The sequence below is a fragment of the Monodelphis domestica genome, chromosome 3, assembly GCF_027887165.1.
Source record: "Monodelphis domestica isolate mMonDom1 chromosome 3, mMonDom1.pri, whole genome shotgun sequence".
Classification (NCBI taxonomy): domain Eukaryota; kingdom Metazoa; phylum Chordata; class Mammalia; order Didelphimorphia; family Didelphidae; genus Monodelphis; species Monodelphis domestica.
The window spans coordinates 192,811,908-192,835,178 of NC_077229.1; the positions used below are offsets into that span (position 1 = coordinate 192,811,908).

General features: G+C 36.5%; 1 protein-coding gene across 1 annotated transcript in view; it reads left to right on the forward strand.

Annotated features, from left to right (window-relative positions):
• Positions 1-23,271, forward strand: part of BPHL (biphenyl hydrolase like) — a 51,559-nt gene that overhangs the window by 10,381 nt on the left and 17,907 nt on the right. The window contains exons 3-6 of the mRNA XM_001368236.4: positions 1,002-1,168; positions 4,906-5,059; positions 6,831-6,962; positions 18,997-19,120. Coding sequence (XP_001368273.1) covers positions 1,002-1,168; positions 4,906-5,059; positions 6,831-6,962; positions 18,997-19,120 — 577 coding nt within the window. The remainder of the gene's footprint in view (positions 1-1,001; positions 1,169-4,905; positions 5,060-6,830; positions 6,963-18,996; positions 19,121-23,271) is intronic.

Consider the following 23,271-nt stretch of genomic DNA (forward strand, 5'->3'; position numbering starts at 1 on the left):
ATATAGCTAAGATTAGCATGGTAGGTAGAATGATCCCATGGCACCTATGATAGCCAACAGCTTGGATGGGATATTTGGATAAAATGTACTTGTTTTTGGAATGGCCTTTGAGGGCTCACACAGAAATGGAATAGAGTTTTCTTTTTAATCCTAATTTGCCAACAATTTGAGTCTTTTAGACTGCACTTTTATACAGATCTCAGAAAAGAGTATGAAAGATGCATACTAGCTACAGGCTAGATACCCTGAATATGTAGGTGTTCATATATTAAGCATTGACAAATGGTGACAAAAGCTAAGTAAAGAAGATGGAAGTGTTCAGTTCATCATGCTGCAGACTCAAAAACATCTAGGTACAATTCTGGCTATTGTTATATCTGAATTGGCTCAGCTCTCTAATTAAGAAAGCCTGAAAATGTTGCCTTCTTTAGTTTCTTAGAACTTTTCTTTTTGAGTATTTTTACAAATTGTTACCAAAAAAAGTATTGTAAGGCTATTCCAATTTGTATAATAAAATTATCTAAATTTTTGAAAAAGAAGCCCTTCTCATTCATTTTGAAGAAAATTATCTTGTCCAATTCTTAATCATATGATTTTGCATATTATATTATTGAGGAGCCTCTTATTCATGGTTAGCCACTTTTAAAACTTTTTCAGGGTAAAATGATATCAGTGTCATAACTTCTGGTCTGCTTTCATTCTGTTTCAATAATTCTAAAATATAAGTAAGGCAAGATTTGGGGAGAGCTCAGGATCTAAATCATTGAAGAACCAAGTCTCTGTATCCACTTTCCCAAAATGACCATTGGGGGGAACCCTAGACCAGACGGGAAAGGAAACAGAGAAGCCAAGTAATGAACCTTTACAAAAACTGTGTATGGTGACTGAATTGCAACTAAATCCTTATTTTAATGATGTTTCTTTACCTAGCTTTTAAAAATATAATTTTATTATTTATAATCAAAATTTTAATTGGTGAGTAACAAAGTGGCTATTTTTAGGAAGCGGAGAAAGTGATTTTGGACCCCAGCTCAAGAACTTGAATAAGCAGCTGTTTACCATAGTAGCTTGGGATCCTCGGGGGTATGGACATTCCATTCCCCCAAATCGTGATTTCCCTGTGGACTTCTTTGAAAGGGATGCCAAAGATGCTGTTGACCTGATGAAGGTAATGGGATTGGGGACAGAGGGGAAAAAAGACTTTCTTCATTTGATTTTTGTTCAGTTCTGTCTTAAAAACAGCTAGCAGGAAAGAAAGAACTGTGGGAGTAGAAATCCAGAAGAAAACATGATTTATCACTCATTTATAGGGGTATATGAATTTGGGGTTTTGCTTTTAAAAGATTATTACAAAAACGAATAATATGGAAATAGGTTTTGAGTGATAATACATGTGTAACAGTGGAATTGCTTGTCAACTCTGGGAGCAGGGATGGAAGAGGGGAGGGAGACAAGAAGAATCATGTAACCATGGGGGAAAATTTTTTAAATTTAATTTAATTAAGGGGAAAAAAAAGAACAGCTAGCAGGGGGCAACTAGGTGGCTCAAAGGATTGAGAGCCAGGCCAGAGATGGGAGGTCCTGGGTTCAAATATGGCCTCAGACACTTCCTACCTATGTAACCTCGTGCAAGTCACTTAACCCCCATTACTTAGCCTTTACTTCTGTGTTGGAACCAATACAAAGTATCAATTCTAAGACAGACGGTAAGGATTAAAAAAAAAAAAACAGCTAGCTGCTTATACTCAAACCACCACGGATAGATCTCTGTCACATTCTAAAATATGACTAGAAAGCCATTTCACAACCTCCATTGGTGGTTGGTTTAATCACTTACAATATTGACATTTCAGTAGGAGTCGATAGTCATAAGCTAAGCTCATTTTCTCTAGTTCTGTCCTTTAGAGATAGAAGGAAGCATATGTCATCTGACATAAAAGAACCCTTTTTATATTTGAAGATATTGTGAAACATTTATATATTTTTCTGGGACCCAGAGTACTATTACATATAGTAAAAGGATAAAAAATGAAGGAAATAATAAACATAGGAACCTTGTCTGCAGATTCCAAAAAAGAAACCTGCCTTTTAAATAAAATGGGCTTCATTCTAATAATTAGTATAATGAAGAAACTTTCCTCAGATCCAGTGTGATCAAGTATAAGAATTGTACTTTTTTTGTTGTTAATATTTTCCCTTTATTTGAATCCCTTACTGTTTATTTTTAGAGCATTTTCTTTGTATCTACAAAAGGCTATCCACAATAGGTGCTTCTGCTTCCTTTCCTTTTATTCTCCTAACTTTTTGCTATCTGGTTTTTAACTTCATCTTTCAACAGAAAATGCTTTCTCCAAAATTACTGTTGATCTCCTAACTGACAGATCTAATGGTCCTTTTAAAATCCTCATCCTTCCTGACCCTGGGAAGCTACTAGTTAGTGCAGGAACTAGCTAGAACCCTGGGCCTGAAATTAGGAAGACCTGAGTTCAAATCTAACCTCAGACACTGGTGTGTGAACATGGGCAACTCATTTAACCACTGATTTTCTCAGATTCCTCTACTGTAAAATGGGGATAATATTAGAACCTGTCTTAAAGGTTTGTTGTAAAGATCAATAAGATAATATTTGTAAAATATTTAATCCTTTGCCTGGTTCACAGTAGGTACTATATAAATGCGTGGTCTTCCTTATTCCTTCAGCTCTGTTAGCCATCCTTTTCCCTTTGATTCTTTCTTCTCTCTAGGTTTTCATGACTGACTACTTCTTTGTCTTCTTTGCTAGACCTTCACCCACACCATGCATGCTAACTAGAAATTCCCTGAGGTTCTGCTCTGTGCCCTCTTCTCTCTTTAACTATTTTACTTGATGATCTTGTTACACTTTCTGTGCCAAGCAATTTCCCTACTCCCTAGAGAATGCTTAGTATTGCCTTTCCTTCCTATTTATATAGGCCAAAATGTAGAATTAAACACTGATGACATGTATTAACACTAAGTTCTACAAAACACTTTACATACATTATGGCATATGGTCTTACCACAACTCTAGGAAAACTTAGAAAAGTTATGTGACTTGTCCACAGTGAATAGCTAATCAGTATCTGAGGTGGGTTCATCCAGGTCTTTCCAGGTTCCCAAGGCCATCTCCCTTTCTCCCCTCCCAAATACTCCTATTGGTTCACTGAAGCACAAGGTAGGTGTGCCTATTGATTACATTTAAAGGATAATTTCCCTCTTCTGTTTACAGAAGTCAGCCCATCTTTAGTAACTTCTATTTTGATCCAAATTTCTCTTCTCTTTGGGCAGTAAGTGATTTGCCCTTATAATTACAGTCTGCCCTCCAGAGACCCAGCTTGCCAATTTTCCAACTTCTCCCTAGATATGGAAAGATTTCTTGTAAAACATTGAACCTCTTAGTGATTAAGTATTATCCCCCAGGCAGATTTTTTTTTTTTTGTAAACAGGCATCTAGGCCCATACTCAAAGGAGTGTTAATGTGCGTTCTTTTACTATGCAAACTGAAATTCCCAAAGCTTGCTATTACCAGTAGAAGCTACTCATAAACTTGACATTATAAGAAATAAGCTTCTTGTCCAAAAAAAAAAAGACCCCAAAACTTGACTCAATAAAATGCTTGTTACACTCTACACTTCTTTCTTTAAATCAAGAGAAATTAATTTCCTCCAGAGCTATTCTTTATGACCTTACTGTGTCCCTAACCTTCAACTTTTATATATAGCCTTAGTAACTAGGGGAGATTTTAGATTTTTTCCTTTGTATTAGCATATATATGTAGAGAAAATATGAAATGATTGATTTTTGTGGCATATAAGTTGCCTATTAAATTAGAGTTAAAATAAGATATTAGAATTTCACTTATACAAATAATTCACTTATACACATTATTATAGGAAGTCCTTGGCCTGCTTAGATTTAAATTTTTTGAAAGAGCAAAGATTTTCCTTGTAGATACTATGTTGAATAAATTCCTTTTAGCTTTAGGAATAATCTGTGTTAGATGATGTATAAAATATTTTAAAAAGTTCTTAATTTAATATTTTATTTTCTCAATTATATGCAGTAAAAATCTCTTACATATATTTTCCAAAATCACAATATCCAAATTGCCTCCCTTCCTTTCCCCTTCCCTAAGATGGTAAGCAATTTGATCTGGGTTATACATGTATGATCTTACAAAACATATTTCCATATTGGTCATGTTATGAGAGATGAGGAAAGTATTTTTGATAAGAATAGAATAACCTTGGGGACATAATCAAAAGTACAAATGAAGGTCAGTCAGGAATTCTAGAACTCAAAGAAACTAGCTTTTGTTCCAGAATTCCCTCAGAAGGGAATGACTGGAATGTAGCTGATAATAAAGAAAGCTATAATCTACTCAATTGTAGCAAGTTAATGTTGAACATGCTATTTTGATTGATGCTCAAAACCTCTTCCTCTACTTAAATGAATCTTTTCTTATGATTTAATTCTATGTGGTATTCCCCTTTCAAAAAAAGTAACAGGTAGCTCTTATATTTTACACATATGGACCTGATTTTCAAATTTTGTAATTCACAACACCCCAAAAATATTATTTTATACTACATCACAATGATGTATGCTTATATGAGCAAGGATTTAAAGGGCTTTGTTTTTTGAGAACTATTTCAATAAAATCCAAATTTCTTCTTTAGTTCAGGTAAACTACTGTGACCATTTTATTGCTAAGACTTTCTCTCTTTCTTTTAAAAATTCTTTTTTGTTCTAGCCCAGGATTATTTATGAAGTATCCAAGAATTTAAATATTCTAAAGTAACTGGAAATTAGTAAATTTTTCTTCTTCAACAAAGTAGCAGAAAGACCTCTAACTCGTACTATACATTTTTTTTTAACCAACCACAGACACTGAAATTTAAATCAGTTTCTTTGCTGGGATGGAGTGATGGTGGGATAACAGCCCTCATTGCAGCTGCAAAGTACCCATCTTATATCAACAAGTTGGTAATTTGGGGAGCAAATGCATATGTTACTGATGAGGATGAAATGATTTATCATGGTAGGTTATGTAAAGAAAAATATATAACAATTGAAGCTCTTCTCTCCTTTCCATCTCATTTTTTTATATATGATAATTAGTCATTTAACACCTGTGCTTCTAATTCTCCAGTTCCAAAGTGGAAATAATATCTGTAAGGTAGTTTTATTTAACTAGATCAGTGTTTAAAGTCCCCCCCCCCTTTTTTTTTTAATTTTGAAAGTATAATTGTGAAAAGGAAGCATGTAGTAGTAGAAAGAAGGCTGACCTTGGGCCTGGGTTCAGTCCCTTCCTCTGACACATAATAGTAGTGTGGGGGTCACTTAACCTTTTGGTGTCCCTAGCAACTCTAAAACTGCAAATTACAAATAAGTTGCTGAAGAGACCTTAAAAGGTCATCTAGGACAGTCTACTGATTCTTTAAGTAAAGAAATAGTCCCTAAAAAGGTTAAGTGATTTTCCCAAGATCATAGAGAGTTTAAATAGCAGGGCCAGGATGCTAGATTCAAACTTGGATTCTCATTCAAAATTCAAGTCACCTTCCAGTATATCAATTAAGGAAAATATCTTAAATGAAAAGCATCTATCAAAATTGACAACATTTGGCAGCTAGGTGGCCCAGTGGATAAGAGAGCCAGGTCTGGAGACAGGAGGTCCTGGGTTCAAATATGGCCTCAGACACTTGCTAGCTGTGTGTCCCTGGGGATGTCATTTAACCCCAGATTTTAACCTATTTAACCAATCTTCTGTTTTGGAACTAATATTTAGTATTGATTATAAGATAGAAGGTAAGGGGTTTTTTTTAATGACATAAAAATAAATTATTTAGATGTGATATCATAAAAGCCAATGATGCAATTATTAATTAAAAGTTTTCCTAATTTATTCATATATTTAACAAATATTTATTAAGTACCTGGAAGTCAGAAGGTCTGGGTTCAAATGTTGGCTCTACCACTTACCTGCTAGCAAGCCTGTAAGTCACTTAACTTCTCTGAAACTTAGTTTCTCTATTAAAAAATAAAATTGAACAAGATAGTGTCCAGAGTTCCTTTAAGCTCTGATTCTAAGTCCTTCTATGTGCAAATCACTGTGCTAGGCATTGAAGAATTAATTTTGAATTATCTTGTAGCCCTTTTTACCTCTGAAATGATCATTCAAATTGTACTTTTGGTCAAGTGATCTCAACATTTGTTTAGATATGCACATTTAATTCTATTAAAATATTTATTGAATGCCTATGAAATCTTTAGAACTGTGCTATGTGTTATACACACACTTTTGACAGAGTGACATAGGAAACCCATATAGGCATTGTTCATTACCAGGACATAAAGAAGAAGACTTTTTCAAACTTCTATGTTAACAGTATTCAGTATATACTTCAACTTCTTTGTCTTAATTATCACTTAAATTAGTTGCCATAGTTTAGTATGAAGACCTGAAGAAGCAACTAAACTTGTTTTCTTAAAATGCAACTTTTATTTGTAAATTTGGCTAAACCCTCTTGTAAACAGTTGTAATGTTTAGTATCTGTGGCATTTTTTTTTTGGCAGTAAGAAGTATAGTTTTTGTACATTTTTTTCTGTGTAGATACTTAATCTACACAGTCATAAAATCTTGGGAAAATATAGCCCTTTTACTCAAGAGAGGATACTTAAAGATGGTTTCCTCAGATAGCATATTCAATCGTATAAAAGGAAATATAAAAGGAAAGACACAAAGGCCTTTCTTTTAGATTATAGGTTTCCTACCTGCAAGGTACATATTACAATTTTTTTTTTACCCCCAGGCATCCGAGATGTTTCAAAGTGGAGTGAGAGAACAAGAAAACCTTTAGAAGTACTCTATGGACGTGAATACTTAGCCAAAACCTGTGAGAATTGGGTGGATGGAATATTGCAATTTAAAGATCTACCAGATGGTAAGTTATATGAAATGCTTGATAGAAATAATAGCAAAATAGGAAAGGTGTGATTATCATGAATTAAATATCCCATTAAACTCTTGGAAATAGATGAAAAACTGTCATTATTATCTAGTAATAATTTATAAAAGTCTTTCTTTTTAACACACTTTCAATAATTTTCCAAAATAGTTTTACCATAAGTTATAAGTAACAAATGTAAATCCCATAATATGTATTTTACTTAGACTTTTCTTCCCCCTCCTTTTGATGCTATTTCCTTCAGCTAGTGGCAAAATAATTTACCTGAAAGTTTTACATTTACCTCTGTTCAAATTGCAGAACACATAATGTTGGAAACAAATCAACAGCACGAAAAAAACAAACACAACAGGGCAGGAACATTAGAACTTTTTGCTATTTTATAAAATTTCCATTTAGGTAGAATGAAGATTAGAACTCTCATTGTTTCCACTGTTCCTGGTTATCCAAGGATGGTAAATGTGTTTCATGACCCTCAACATAGCAAAGACTCTAGCAGAATTAAAATGGAAAAAATAAGCATACTAGTTTGGTAGAAATTCAACTTAATTTCATAAGTGATTACGAAATACGTTATGTGTCCAAATAAGCTCTGTGCCATGTACTGGATACAAAATAGAAACAAAACAGCCTCTATTCCAAAGGAGTTCATGTTTACTGGAGGTAAAATTTATAAAGAAGAAAATATAAAACAAGGTATTTGAGGAGGGAAAATGTATTAATAACAAAAAAAAGCAAGGAAGGACTTCTTCCAAGACTGACACCTGAGCTAAGCTTTAAAAAAAGATAAAACTTCTGAAAAGTAGAAATGAGGTAGAAATGAGGAAGGGAATACATTCTAGACCTGAGGTACTGTTTGTATAGATTCAAGGAATTGGGAGATAAAATGTCAAGATTGGAATACAATACACCCAACTGGGTGGTTTGGCTGAACTTAGTGTGTTTATGAAGGGAAGTAATATAGAGGGTAGAAACCTTATTTTTCAGCCCACTTCACTCTACATCTATTACTCTGCTGGGTTTCAACTCCATGAAACAAGATGCTCACCCCAGGATAAGCTGGTTACTCCTAAACTTATCAGCATGCTGCTAATTCCATTCTTGACTGACAGCACTTTCCTCAGCCTCCTCCTCCCTCTGATTGGAGGGCTGGAGGGTGGAATACCAAACTCTTCCCAATGCTGTGCTTTATTGAGGGAAGAAATTAGACTTTGGGGCTCACTCCACTCTGTATCTGCCACTGTCTAATTTCAACTGCGTGGTTAGAAGGTAGGAGAGAGAAGACCTCAGCCATTGTGTTACCAGCACATGGTATACTGCTGATTGGCTCTTCCACCAAATATATTAACTGCAGATCTATCTGCTGATCATGGATGCTGGGTACCCCAGGGGGAACCTATTTGTTTTCTTCCACTTTAAATAGTCTTTGCTCTGCTTTCCAGTCTCTACATGTTACAGTTAAAAGAGTGGTTGCCATAAACTGTGACCGTGAAAATATGGTTTCAAGACTTTGAATTGCCAAAACTGTGAAGATAATTTTTAGTGTCTTGATTTTATATTAAAAATAAAGTAGGGGGCAGCTGGGTAGCTCAGTGGATTGAGAGTCAGGCCTAGAGACAGGAGGTCCTAGGTTCAAATCTGGCCTCAGACACTTCCCAGCTGTGTGACCCTGGGCAAGTCACTTGACCCCCATTGCCTAGCCCTTACCACTCTTCTGCCTTGGAGCCAATACACAGTATTGACTCCAAGACAGAAGGTAAGGGTTAAAAAAAAAAGTGGTCGCCATGGGAAAAATTCCTAAATATGAAATACCCAAGTCATCTGGGTTTTATGGAGATTTTAATTAATACAAATAAAGGAATTAAGGAAAGGAGAGAGAGAGTAAGAGAAATGTAGTATGAAGGGCCTAGGCCAACATGGCCTAGACCTGAGTTAAGAGAGAGACCAGTCAGTCTTTAATCCACTCACCACAAGATTTGTCCCAAGCAAGATTCTAGTGTTCAGAGAGATCCAGCTACTCCAACTAGTCCAAGCTCCAACTCAGCTACCAAAGCTGAATTTCTTTCAGAGCCCTCGAGCTCCGTCCTTTTAAAGAAAATTTTCTCCTATGTCACCTCCCCTAAATTTCTTTGTCTACCAATCACAGTAGACGTTTTCCAAAGGACTGACCATGCTTAATTCACACCTGAGAAGACTAATCTTGTCCTTTGCAAGTTGCCTGATTAATTTGATCTTCATAGGTACTTAGCACCCCATTGTATTAGATCTAAAAATAGACCTAGCTCAAGGGTTCTTGCTTCACTTTAAGTATGGGTTGGTGACTTTTCATTGTTCAATCAGGAGTTTACAACTTTATCTTCCCCTAAAGTATGCCTAAATATGGGTGGAGTAATGTTAGAGTTCCCACATTCCTGACCAAAGACCCTTCATTGTTTAAAATGGGGAATGGTCCTAACCAAATGTTCTAAGGTAGAGTCTGAGAATTTTTAAGATTCACAAGTCTGAGAAATTTTAAGATTCACATACAGCCACATCATCTCCCAACCATATTCCTCTGCATTCTCTCAGATGTCATATTTTCTCATCTCAAACTGCATATAAGCTACAGTCTTGAACTCCTTTCTCCCAGGAAACTATCTAGTGAGTCCATGAAAGCTTGCAGAAGGAGCTACATCTATGTGTAGATATATTCATATATGTGTACATGTATACATGTAAACATGCACATATGTATGGTGAGTATATATATATTTACACACACACACACACACACACACACACACACACACATATATATATATATATATATATATATATATATATACATGGAACTTTGAGAGAGGACTAGCACCTCAATGTGAGGGCTTGCCAAGGCCTTTTTCAGGGCTGCACATCCACCTTTGGCATCCACCTGTTACCCAACTGTAATCTGAGGCTCCAAGAAGCTATTGCAGCACAGTGGCCACACTGCAGTGACACCATCTCAGCAGATGGGCTAAACCAGGCCAAAGTTAACGGATGGGCCTCAGATCTTTCAGTGAATTAGGAGGATGTCTATCTACCCAAACACACAGTGGATTAGAACACTTTATTCCAACAGCCAATAAGCGCTATGGAGTGCTTAGAACTTAGTCAAGACATCTAAGACACCAAGGGCATTCACTGCATCCCAGGCCATCTCCAGTACTATTAAATTTTGTCTTGTTACTGGACTTCAATGACTGAAAGAGAGTCAAGCTGAAGACTGTGCAACTTTGCCTCACTTAAATCTAATTCACTTGCAAGTTAAGACATCACCATGTGAAGTCATTGGTTCTCTTCAAAATAAAAGATGAATAACAACAACCCACACATATATGTATAAATGCGTGTGTATTTAATTGCGGGATCATTGATTCAGCACTGGAAGGGATCTTAGAGGCCATCTAGTCCAACCCCCTCTTTTTTTTTTAATATTTTATTTGACCATTTCCAAGCATTATTCATTAAAGACATAGATCATTTTCTTTTCCTCCCCCCACCCTCCATAGCTGACGCGTAAATCCACTGGGTATTACAGGTTTTCTTGATTTGAACCCATTGCTATGTTGATAATATTTGCATTAGAGTGTTCATTTAGAGTCTCTCCTCTGTCATGTCCCCTCAACCGCTGTATTCAGGCAGTTGCTTTTCCTCGGTGTTTCTACTCCCATAGTTTATCCTCTGCTTATGAATGGTGTTTTTTTCTCCTAGATCCCTGCAAATTGTTCAGGGACATTACACTGCCCCTAATGGAGAAGTCCATTACGTTCGATTATACCACAGTGTATTAGTCTCTGTGTACAATGTTCTCCTGGTTCTGCTCCTCTCGCTCTGCATCACTTCCTGGAGGTTGTTCCAGTCTCCATGGAACTCCTCCACTTTATTATTCCTTTTAGCACAATAGTATTCCATCACCAACATATACCACAGTTTGTTCAGCCATTCCCCAATTGATGGGCATCCCCTCATTTTCCAGTTTTTGGCCACCACAAAAAGCGCAGCTATGAATATTTTTGTACAAGTCTTTTTGTCCATTATCTCTTTGGGGTACAGACCCAGCAGTGCTATGGCTAGATCAAAGGGTAGATATTCTTTTGTTGCCCTTTGGGCATAGTTCCAAATTGCCCTCCAGAATGGTTGGATCAGTTCACAACTCCACCAGCAATGAATTAATGTCCCTACTTTGCCACATCCCCTCCAGCATTCATTACTTTCCTTTGCTGTAATGTTAGCCAATCTGCTAGGTGTGAGGTGATACCTCAGAGTTGTTTTTATTTGCATCTCTCTGATTATAAGAGATTTAGAACACTTCTTCATGTGCTTATTAATAGTTTTGATTTCTTTATCTGAGAACTGCCTATCCATGTCCTTTGCCCATTTATCAATTGGAGAATGGCTTGATTTTTTGTACATTTGATTTAGCTCTATAAATTTGAGTAATTAAACCTTTGTCAGAGGTTTCTATGAAGATTTTTTCCCAATTTGTTGTTTCCCTTCTGATTATAGTTACATTGGTTTTGTTTGTGCAAAAGCTTTTTAATTTGATGTAGTCAAAATTATTTATTTTACATTTTGTGATTCTTTCTATGTCTTGCTTGGTTTTAAAGTCTTTCCCCTCCCAAAGGTCTGACATGTATACTCTTCTGTGTTTACCCAATTCACTTATGGTTTCCTTCTTTATGTTTAAGTCACTCACCCATTTTGAATTTATCTTGGTGTAGGGTGTGAGGTGTTGATCTATTCCTAGTCTCTCCCACACTGTCTTCCAATTTTCCCAGCAGTTTTTATCGAATAGTGGATTTTTGTCCCAAAAGCTGGGATCTTTGGGTTTATCGTATACTGTCTTGCTGAGGTCGCTTTCCCCCAGTCTATTCCACTGATCTTCCTTTCTGTTTCTTAGCCAGTACCAAATTGTTTTAATGACTGCTGCTTTGTAATATAGTTTAAGGTCAGGGACTGCAAGGCCCCCATCATATGTGGTTTTTTTTTCATTATTTCCCTGGATATCCTTGATCTTTTGTTGTTCCAAATGAATTTTGTTATGGTTTTTTTTAAATCAGTAAAGAAGTATTTTGGTAGTTCAATGGGTATGGCACTAAATAGATAAATAAGTTTGGGTAGGATGGTCATTTTTATTATATTGGCTCATCCTATCCATGAGCAGTTAATGTTTTTCCAATTGCTCAATTGGAAAACAACTAGTTTTAGTTGTGTGGAGAGTGTTTTGTAGTTGTGTTCATATAGTTCCTGTGTTTGTCTCGGGAGGTAGATTCCTAGGTATTTTATTCTGTCTAAGGTGATTTTGAATGGGATTTCTCTTTCTAGTTTTTGCTGCCGAGCTGTGTTGGAGATATATAGAAAAGCTGATGATTTATGTGGGTTTATTTTGCATCCTTCAACTTTGCTAAAGTTGTTGATTATTTCAATTAGCTTTTTGGTTGAATCTCTAGGATTCTTTAAGTAGACCATCATGTCATCTGCAAAGAATGATAACTTGGTCTCCTCCTTGCCTATTTTGATGCCTTCAATTTCTTTATCTTCTCTAATTGCTACTGCTAGTGTTTCTAGTACAATGTCAAATAGTAGAGGTGATAATGGGCATCCTTGTTTCACTCCTGATCTTATTGGGAATGCGTCTAGTTTATCCCCATTGCAGATGATATTAGCTGATGGTTTTAGATATATACTGTTTATTATTTTTAGGAACGACCCTTCTATTCCTATGCTTTCTAGTGTTTTTAATAGGAATGGGTGTTGTATTTTATCAAAGGCTTTTTCTGCGTCTATTGAGATAATCATGTGGTTCTTGTTGGTTTGCTTGTTGATGTGGTCAATTATGTGGATGGTTTTCCTAATATTGAACCAGCCCTGCATCCCTGGTATAAATCCTACTTGATCATGGTGGATGATCCTTCTGATTACTTGCTGGAGTCTTTTTGCTAGTATCCTATTTAAGATTTTTGCATCTATATTCATTAAAGAGATTGGTCTATAGTTTTCTTTCTCTGTTTTTGACCTGCCTGGTTTTAGAATCAGTACCATGTTTGTGTCGTAAAAGGAGTTTGGTAGAACTCCCTCTTTGCTTATTATGTCAAATAGTTTGCATAGTATTGGGATTAACTGTTCTCTGAATGTTTGATAGAATTCACAGGTGAATCCATCAGGCCCTGGGGATTTTTTCTTAGGAAGTTCTTTGATGGCTTGTTGGATTTCATTTTCTGATATGGGATTATTTAAGAATTCTATTTCTTCTTCTGTTAGTCTAGGCAGTTTGTATTTTTGTATATATTCATCCATATCACCTAAATTGGTGTATTTATTGTCATATAATTGGGCAAAGTAATTTTTAATGATTGCCTTAATTTCCTCTTCATCGGAGGTGCTGTCTCCCTTTTCATCTTTGATGCTGTTAATTTGCTTTTCTTCCTTCCTTTTTTTAGATTGACCAGTACTTTGTCTATTTTGTTTGTTTTTTCAAAGTACCAGCTTCTTGTCTTATTTATTAAATCAATAGTTCTATCACTTTCGATTTTATTAATTTCTCCCTTAATTTTTAGGATTTCTAGTTTGGTTTTCTGCTGGGGGTTTTTAATTTGATCGCTTTTGAGTTTTTTCATTTGCATTTCCAATTGATTGATCTCTGCTCTCCCTTGTTTGTTAATATAAGCATTCAGGGATATGAATTTACCTCTGATTACCGCTTTGGCTGCATCCCAAAAGGTTTGAAAGGATGTCTCGCCATTGTCATTTTCCTCGATGAAATTATTAATTGTTTCTATGATTTCTTCTTTAACTAAATTATTTTGGAGTATCATATTGTTTAATTTCCAATTAGTTTTTGATTTGGTTTTCCATGTACCATTACTAATCATTATTTTTATTGCCTTGTGATCTGAGAAGGCTGCATTCATTATTTCTGCTTTTCTGCATTTGTGTGCTATATTTCTGTGACCTAATGTATGGTCAATTTTTGTGAATGTGCCATGTGGTGCTGAGAAGAAGGTGTATTCCTTTTTATCCCTATTTATTTTTCTCCATATGTCTATTAATTCTAATTTTTCTAAGATTTCATTCACTTCTTTTACCTCTTATTTATTTTTTTATTTTATTTATCTAAATTTGATAATGGTTGGTTTAAGTCTCCCACTAATATGGTTTTACTGTCTATTTCTTCCTTCAGTTCTCCTAGTTTCTCCATTAGAAATTTGGGTGCTATATTATTTGGTGCATACATGTTGATTAATGATATTTCCTCATTGTCTAGAGTCCCTTTTAACAAAATATAATTACCTTCCCTGTCCCTTTTGATCAGGTCTATTTTTGCTTTGGCTTTATCAGATATCATGATTACCACTCCTGCCTTCTTTCTGTCAGTTGAGGCCCAGAAGGTCTTACTCCATCCTTTAATTCTGACCTTGTGGGTGTCAACCCGCCTCATGTGTGTTTCTTGAAGACAACATATGGTAGGGTTTTGGATTCTAATCCATTCTACTATTCGTCTATGTTTTATGGGTGAGTTCATCCCATTCACGTTCAAAGTTATGATTGTCATTTGTGGACTCCCTGGCATTTTGATATCTTCCCTAATTCTAACCTTTTCTTCTTCGGCTCTACCTTTTAGTCCAGTGATTTACTTTGAATCAGTCCCCCTTGTCCCCTCCCTTGATGTTTCCCTTTTTAGTCCCTCTCTTTTTGTTCCCTCCCTCTCCCCCCTCTTTTTCCCTCCCTTTTTGTTTTCCCTCTCCCCCTTCCCCCCCTTGGTTTTCCCTTCTCCCTACCCTTGTTGGGTAAGATAGAATTCAAGATCCCAATGGATCTGGATGTTTTTCCCTCTCAGAGTTGATTTCCCTGAGATTAAGGTTTAAGTAAAAAACCCTCTCTTCTTCTTCTTCTTATAGGAGTTTTCTTCCCCTCCCCTTCCCATGTGAATCTTTGTGTGAGAAAGATTATTCTATTTAGTCTTTCTTTACCCCCTATTTATACATTACATTTTCCCCACATGTTAGTATACATAGATTGATAGAAATGTAGTCCTTATAGAAGAGAGTTTGAATAAAAGAAGATAACATTTTTCTCCTTTCCTCTTTCCTTAATATTTACCTTTTCAGGTATTCCTTGCTCTTTGTTTTTCGGTATCAAACTTTCCACAGAGCTCTGGTCTTTTCTTTGCAAAAAGTTGGAAGTCTTCTATTTTGTTGAATTCCCATACTTTCCCTTGGAAGTATATAGTCAGTTTTGCTGGGTAGCTGATTCTTGGTTGAAGACCCAGCTCTCTTGCCTTTCTGAAGATCATGTTCCATGCCTTACGATCATTCAGAGTAGAACTTGCAAGGTCTTGTGTGACCCTGATTGGCATTCCTTTATATCTAAATTGTCTTTTTCTGGCTTCCTGTAGGATTTTTTCTTTTGTTTGAGAGCTTTGGAATTTGGCAATTACATTCCTGGGAGTTGTCTTTTGGGGGTTTAGTTTTAGAAGGTGTTCTGTGAGCTCTGTCAGTGGCTGTATTACCCCCTTGTTCTAGAATCTCTGGGCAATTTTCTTTGATTATATCTTGTATCACGATGTCGAGTTTGGTGTTTATTTCTGGCTTTTCTGGAATTCCAATTATTCTTAAATTATCTCTTCTCCCTCTATTTTCCAGATCTGTCACCTTGTCAGTGAGATATTTTATGTTCTCTTCTAATTTCTTGGTATTTTGGCTTTGCTTTATTAATTCTTGCTCTTTTACATGATTGTTGTCTTCCAGTTGCCTGATTCTGACCTTTAAAGCCTGGTTTTCCTTTTCAGTTTGGTCACACCGGTTTTGTAGATGCGTGAATTTCTTTTGCATTATTTCCCACTTTTCCTCCCAGAAGGCTTCCATCTTTTTGGTCATTTCTGATTCAAATTCTTCATGGGTTTGTGGAGAGTTTCCGTTTCCTTTGGAAGGTTTTGGAGCATTTTCTTGTGTATTGTATTCTATCTCCTCTGTATTTTGTATTTTGGCTCCATAGAATGTGTCCAAAGTCGCTCCTTTCCCTTCTTATTTTTCTTGGGATTTTAGGGCTTCTGTGCTTCTGTGGAGTTTGCCATCTCTGAATGGGGAGGATTAGCTTTTCTTATCTCTGTCTGGTGTTCAGAGGTTTTAGTCCTGGGCAGATTGTCTGTTCTATGAGCTTTCCCTGAGTTGAACTGAGTATGCCTTAAGGCAGTGACTTTCACTGGAACTGGAATGGAAGGATCCGGCCAGGAGGTTACACTCTCCCCCGGCTCTCTGTTTCCCTGCTGTTTGGGTGCTCCCTCGACTGGGTTGAGTTGCTTTCCGGAAGTTGCCTTCAGAATAGCTGGCCGTGAGGCTGTCTTGTCGGCCCTGAGGGTTACTGTTGTTTCAGAGGACCCTTCTCTCTGAGGGGGAAGGGGCCACGGCTTCCCGGAGCTCCGAGGGCAGTGACTTTCACTGAGACTCGGATAGAAGCATCTGGCCAGGGGGTTACACTCTCCCCTGGCTCTCTCTGTTTCCCTGATGATTGGGTGCCCCCTCGACTGGGTCAGGTTGCTTTCTGGAAGTTGCCTTCAGAATAGCTGGCCGTGAGGCTGTCTTGCCGGCCCTGAGGGTTACTGTTGTTTCAGAGGACCCTTCTCTCTGAGGGGGGAGGGGCTACGGCTTCCCGGAGCCTTGGACTCTGCGCTCCTACCCCTTAGGTCCAAGTGATCTCGGGTTCTGGCTTTTGAGGGGGGCTGTACCTTTTGATCCAGGTCCAGGTCCAGGAGGAGGATTCCCAGGGTCTATGCTGTTGATCGTTTTGAATTTCGGCACCCTAGGAGCATATAGTTTGAGATCGGTAGGGAAGGATTTCCGGAGATCTGAACTTTAGCTCTCTCTAAGCCGCCATCTTCCCAACCCCCTCATTTTACAAATGAGGAAACTAACATCTAGAAAGATTAGTTAGGTGATTTGCCTAAGATTCCAGAAGTAGTAAGGGGCAGAGCCTACATTTGAACTCAGATCCTCTGACTACAGAATCAGTGAATACTTGTTCTATGCAAAATGTTTCTTAAGTGTACATGGTTTTCATTTCATTTCAGTGTGAAATGTAGAGTTAAAAATTTTTTTTTGATATAAAGTCAAAAAACCTGGGAATACCTGTACTATACTGGGATAGTAATACCTGCACTACTCATTTCACACTATTGAATGAACACAGTATTATTGTGAATAGTAAAGTCTATAAATGTCAAGTATTATTATTATTCCTCCACAAAAATGCTATTGTAATGACTCATTAAAGCATGAAGGTGGCCCTGGTTCTAAAAGGCTTTTGCGTCTCTATAAATTTTTAAATGATCCTTAATTCTATGAAGCGTCCTCCTGCATTGATGGCAATGGTGGAAGGGGGGACAGAAAGTGGCAAGAATCTCATCCACAATATTAATTTGGCCTTTAATTTTGCCTAAATATGAGATACTTATCCAACAACTGAGTTAATATATGATTGAAGGAATTGAACTCAACCTATATTAGCATTCTCACTATAAAAGAAGCAACATGAAGAGTTTAAAGTTAAATGGGAGGATGCCTCAGGTTTGTCTTGTGAATCAGCATGATTTCTAATTCATTGATGTTCTATGTCTATATAAGTTGCTTTGTTAGTTCCAATTCTGTTTCCAGCTGTACCAAATTTGTTATTTTATTCTAGTGATTCAGATTTTCTATTATATTCTTTATATTGACCATCTATCTCTATTATTTCTTCTTCCTATTTTTTAAACATCTTTTCATTCTAACTTAACTTTCATAAGCTATCTACTTGGATTTGAGATTTTTTTATCCATATTAATTCTTGCCTAATTTATTTAAATATGCCAATTATCCATTTAAGTATATCTTACATGTCACCTTACCTACCTTGCTGACTAGTACTTTGGTTATTTCATTTGTTCTTTGGTGTTTTGTCATTGTTTTATTTTTGTTTCTTTTGACTTCGCTGAATTTTTGTTGTAGTTTGTGTGTGTGTGTGTGTGTGTGTGTGTGTGTGAATGTTTCTTTTTCTTCTCTTTTGGACTTCTCTATTTTTTGAGAGGTTTGTGACCTTTTGCTTTGGCTGAAAAGTCAATGACCCTTTTCTCTTTCTCCTTATTTTCCTTGATGTCTCTGCAGCAAATGACCCCTTTTCATTTGGCATCTGTAACACTATGTGCTCATAGTTCACCTCTTAGCTTTATGCTCACAGCTTCTCTTACTTTTGTTGGTTTTCTGTCACCTTCTCATCCCTACTTCCTATAATCAGATAAATTATATTTGTACCATTGTGTACCATCATCATAGAAAAGGACAAGAATGATCCTGAAGTTCAGTAGGTGACTATAACAAGGATTTGGACTGAGTTATAGAGGTGGATGATACCAAAAGGAAGGTCTGGACATGGTAGGTCATAGAATCATGGAAAACTAACCTTTCTCTGTAAAATACACCCAGGGATACAGAGGTTACCCTTCTTTAGTCACCTGGAACCTTGCATATGCTACAACCCTAACTAGTCTAGTCATTACTAATAGTAACAAGGTGGAGAATATATTTTTTCAATCTAAAATTGTAAAAGTAAATCAAGTAGAATATATTATACTTAGGAAGATTTAGGCTAAATTTTCTGCTTTTTTTTGCATGATTATGTGGTATATTTTTCGGCTCAGCTTTGTCTAGCTACTTATTTTGATTTCTTTCTAATGCTATTTGTGAAACAGGGAGATCATATTGGGTGAACTATAATAGCAGTAACAAAGGCATAAATGTTTGGTCTTTAAAATGTCAGTTTTTGAAGCACCAACTACATGCATAGTAAGGGAATGAGGAGATAAAATGTTTAGCCTCAATGTGAGCATTACAGCCGTCTCTGGGTCAGATACCAAAAAATATGCTCCCAAATCACTGTCTCCTTTAATAACTAGCATTTAAATGATTAATATTGGTTATAGTTAGAGCATAAAATTTTCATTCCTTGTGTTTTTTAGGTAATATTTGTCGGCATTTGTTGCCCCTTGTCAAGTGTCCCACTTTAATAATACATGGTGAGAAAGATCCTTTGGTTCCACGTTTTCATGCAGATTTTATCCACAAACATGTTAAAGGTTCACGGTAAGTCATTATTCATGACTTTACTAATCCATTGCTAAATGAGTAAAGAAGAAAATTAGAAGAAATCATAATGCAGAAAAAGCACAGTGAAAAAGATTAGTATTGCCAGAATGTTTTCTTTAAAATGTGACCTTGTATCAACCAGTAATATTATTTAATGAGAGTGACATAATGATGGAATATATCCTCTTATTTATGGGTCTTGGTCTCAGAATCTGGAAGCCTGTGTTCAAGTCTCACCTCTGAAAAAATAATGCTTATGTGACCTTGGGAAAGTCCTTTAACTTCTCAGTGGCTCCAAGCAACTCTCCCTAAGACAAGTTACAAAGCAGGAGCTGACTTGCACTGGTGGAAGAAGTTTCTTGACTGAGGGTTCCCTACACCTGTGAAATCACAAAGGTCCAAGCTAGAATAAACAAATAACAAAGACAATATGAATAATAGAAACAACAGATAGGGTCTAACAGGCTTTAAAAATGTGAGAACTCCTTAAAAGAAAAAATCCTTTGGAAGTCTAGTTTTTGGTACATTTTGGACAACAGCCACATTCTTTTGCTATCTAACTTCATATTCTTTATGGTATAAACTCTATTTTGACTTAAGTATCCATTATCTGCAATAACTAACAATGTATTTTTAAAAGGTATTGGGGAGAAAAATACACACATTAAAAGTTATTTTCTCTTAGAAATAAAAACTTTTAATTAAGAAAAAATTGTTTGTCATGTATTTTATTTCCACGATAAAATTCTACTACTGGGAAACTCTGTTCAACATTTTCTTTTTCATAGTATATTAAAATATCCTCTCTTGCTGACAAGTGTTCTTGAACTTCAAAATTACACTGTTTGGCACTTTTAACTTCCACAACAAATTCAGTTAAATTTTCTCAATTTCTAGGTTCAAAAGGAATCAATTTGCAAAATAAATCTACTGTAGAGATTCTCTTTAGATTTAACAACAGAATAAGCTGATATACTGTACTCAAAATTCTGTTAATTTTTTAAAAGAAGAAGTCATGTGAATGATTTTTAAACTAAATCCTCTGAAATAACCTATGAGCGGAGGAATCTAGGTAGCTAAGTGGATAGAGCATGAGGCCTAGAGTCAGGAGGACCTGGGATCAAGTCTGGTCTCAGATACTTCCTAAATGTGTGACTCCAGGCAGTCACCCAATTGCAATTTCCTAGCCCTTGCAGCTCTTCTCTATTAGAATTGATACTAAGACAGAAGGTACAGGTTTAAAAAACAGAAAGACTCTGTTAGCAAATATCATTAAAAGTCAAGAGTTGCCTTGATGTATATTTTTTAAACAGGCTGAAATAATATTGTATTGGCTACCCACTCCTCTAAGTATGGCTTCCATATCATATAGCAGAACACAAGAATCACTCCATCAACAAACATTTATTAAGTACTTAGTATATGCCAAGCTAATCAACAGGGATACAAAGAAAGACCAAAAAAAAAAAAAAGTCCTAGCTCTCAAGGAGCTCACAGTCTAATAGGAAAGATGGTATGCAAACAATTGTGTCCAAACAAAATACATAAGAGATATCTGGGAGATAGTCTCATAGAACAGGTACTAAGACTAAGGACTAGGATTAGCTTCTTGCAAAAGCTGGAACTTCAGCTGAGACTTGAAGGAATCCAGGGAAGCTAGGAGAAAGATATAAGGAAGAAGAGCATTGCAGACATGGTGAGGCAGCCATCAAAAGTGCTTAGATTTGGGAGATGGAGCATCAATGTGAGAAGAACCAGTCTCGTAGGAACACCGAGGATGGGAGCGGAGGGGAATAAGGTGTAAGGAAGAATGGAGAGCTAGGAAGGGGATAAGTTATGAAGGGCATTAATAGTCAAACAGAAGATTTTATATTTGATCCTGGATGTAAAAGGGAATTGATTGAATGTGGGGAGGGGAAGAGGTGATATGGTCAGACTTGCATTTTAGGAATATGCATTTGAGTGAAGGATGGACTGGAATGGGAAGAAACTTGAGGCAAGAAGGCCAACTAGAAGCCTATAGTATGGACTATTAGTCTGGACGTGAAGTGATTAGAGTCTTTATTAAAATGTGAGTGTCAGAGGACAGGGTGAATATGAGAGATATTATGAAAGGAGAAACTGTAGGATTTGGTGGTTTATGGGCTTGGGGATTGAGGATGAGGATCCGAGGATGATGACACTTGGGTTTTGAGCCTGAATGGCTAGGAGGATAGTTTTACTTTTGATAATAATAGGGAAATTAGGAGAAAGGAAGGGTTTGGGGGAAAGATGACAAATTCAGTTTTAGATATGTCGAAACATGTCTAGACATGGAGGTCAGGAGATAGGTTAGGACTGGATATATATATATATTTTTTTGAGAATTATCTGCTTAGAGGTAACTATTGAATCCATGGGAGCTGAGCTCCCCAAGAGAAATAATAAAGAGGGATGAGGGGACCAGGATATAATCTTAAGGGACATTTGTGGTTAGTGGGTGTGATGGACTAAAGGAGAGAAAGAGGGGTCAGGCAGGTAGGAGGAGAACCAGGTAAGGTCAGTGTCATGAAAACCTAGAGAGAAAAGAATATCAAGGAGAAAAGGTGATTGAGAAAAGGCCATTGTTCAGTCATTTCAGTCATGTCCAACTCTTCATGACTCTTTGGGGTTTTCTTGGCAGAGATACTGAAGTGGTTTGCCATTTCCTTCTCTAGTTCATTTGCCTGATGAGGAAATAGGCCAACCGGGTTAAGTGACTTGCCCACAGCACCACAGCTAGTGTCTGAGGACAGATTTGAACTCATGAAGATGAATCTTCTAGACTGAAGGCCTGACACTGTATCTTCTATGCTTCCTAGCTACCCCCAAAAGGCCATTAGATTAGTCAATTAAGAGATCAATGGTAACTCTGGAGAGAGAAGCTTTAGCAGAATAATGAGGTCAGAAGGCAGTCAGCAGAGAATATAAAGAAGAGAATGAGAGGAGAGGAAGTAGAGGCAGAGGTTATGGACAACTTCAGCAGGAGTTTAGCTACCAAAATGAGAAGAAATAGATGAATCAAGTGAGGGGTTTGTGAGGATGAAGGTGAGTATGGATAAAACAGAAGAGATGGCAATGGTTATTGGATCCATCTTTGATACAAAATTGAGAAAGTTAAAATACTAGTTATTGAGTTTCCTTTTTGAGCCTGTTTCCTCATCTAAAAGGAGAGGATTGTACCTCCCTTAGAAGAAGACCCGTAAAGAGCCTTCCAGCTCTAAATCCATGATCCTAAAGGCTAAAAAGGCCTATTTAGAAGTCAGTTTCACCTATTGACAGGGCAGCATTGATGTCAAGTACAGAATTATAGCAAGTTCTAAGATATTTATTAACACTACAGTTACCAGTCTAATCACAGACACAATTTGTAATGTGGATAGTAAAGTAGACTAGGAGTCAGAAGACCTATATGTTAATCTTTTCGCTTTCATTTACTGGCCATTTGACCTCACCAAGGCTCAATTTCCTCATTTTTAACTGCCTAGACCATCTCAGAGGGCTGTAATGAGAGCAAATAAATTTTTTTATGAAGACTCTTTGAAAACTATAAACCATTCTATAGGTGTGAAGTATTGTAGCTCTTATCCTCAAAAAGTTTATAATAGATAGCAAAATCAATCTTTTTTAACATTTATGCTGTTTATTTGTTTAAAAACATTTTTTAAACCCTTACCTTCTGTCTTAGAATAAATACTGTTTATTGGTTCTAAGGCAGAAGAGCAGTAAGGGCTAGTCAATGGAGGTTAAGTGACTTGCCCAGGGTCACACAGTTAGGAAATGTCTGAGACTAGATTTGAACCTAGGACCTCCCATTTCCAGGCCTGGCTCTCAATCCACTGAGTCACCCAGCTGCCCTCCATTTATGATGTTTAACATCTTTTATCAATGACTTGGATAAAAGCATAGATAATATACCTACAAAATTTATAGATGTCATAAACTTAAAAGGAATAGATAACGTGCTAGATGATGAAGTCAAGATCCAGAAAAATATGAAATAGGCTAAAACATTGAGCTTAATCTAATAAAATTAAATTTTAGTAGAAATAGTCTTACATTTTATGTTCAAAAATAGTTTTGCAAATACAAGATAGAGCATGTATGACAAGAACAGTTTGTATGGAAAA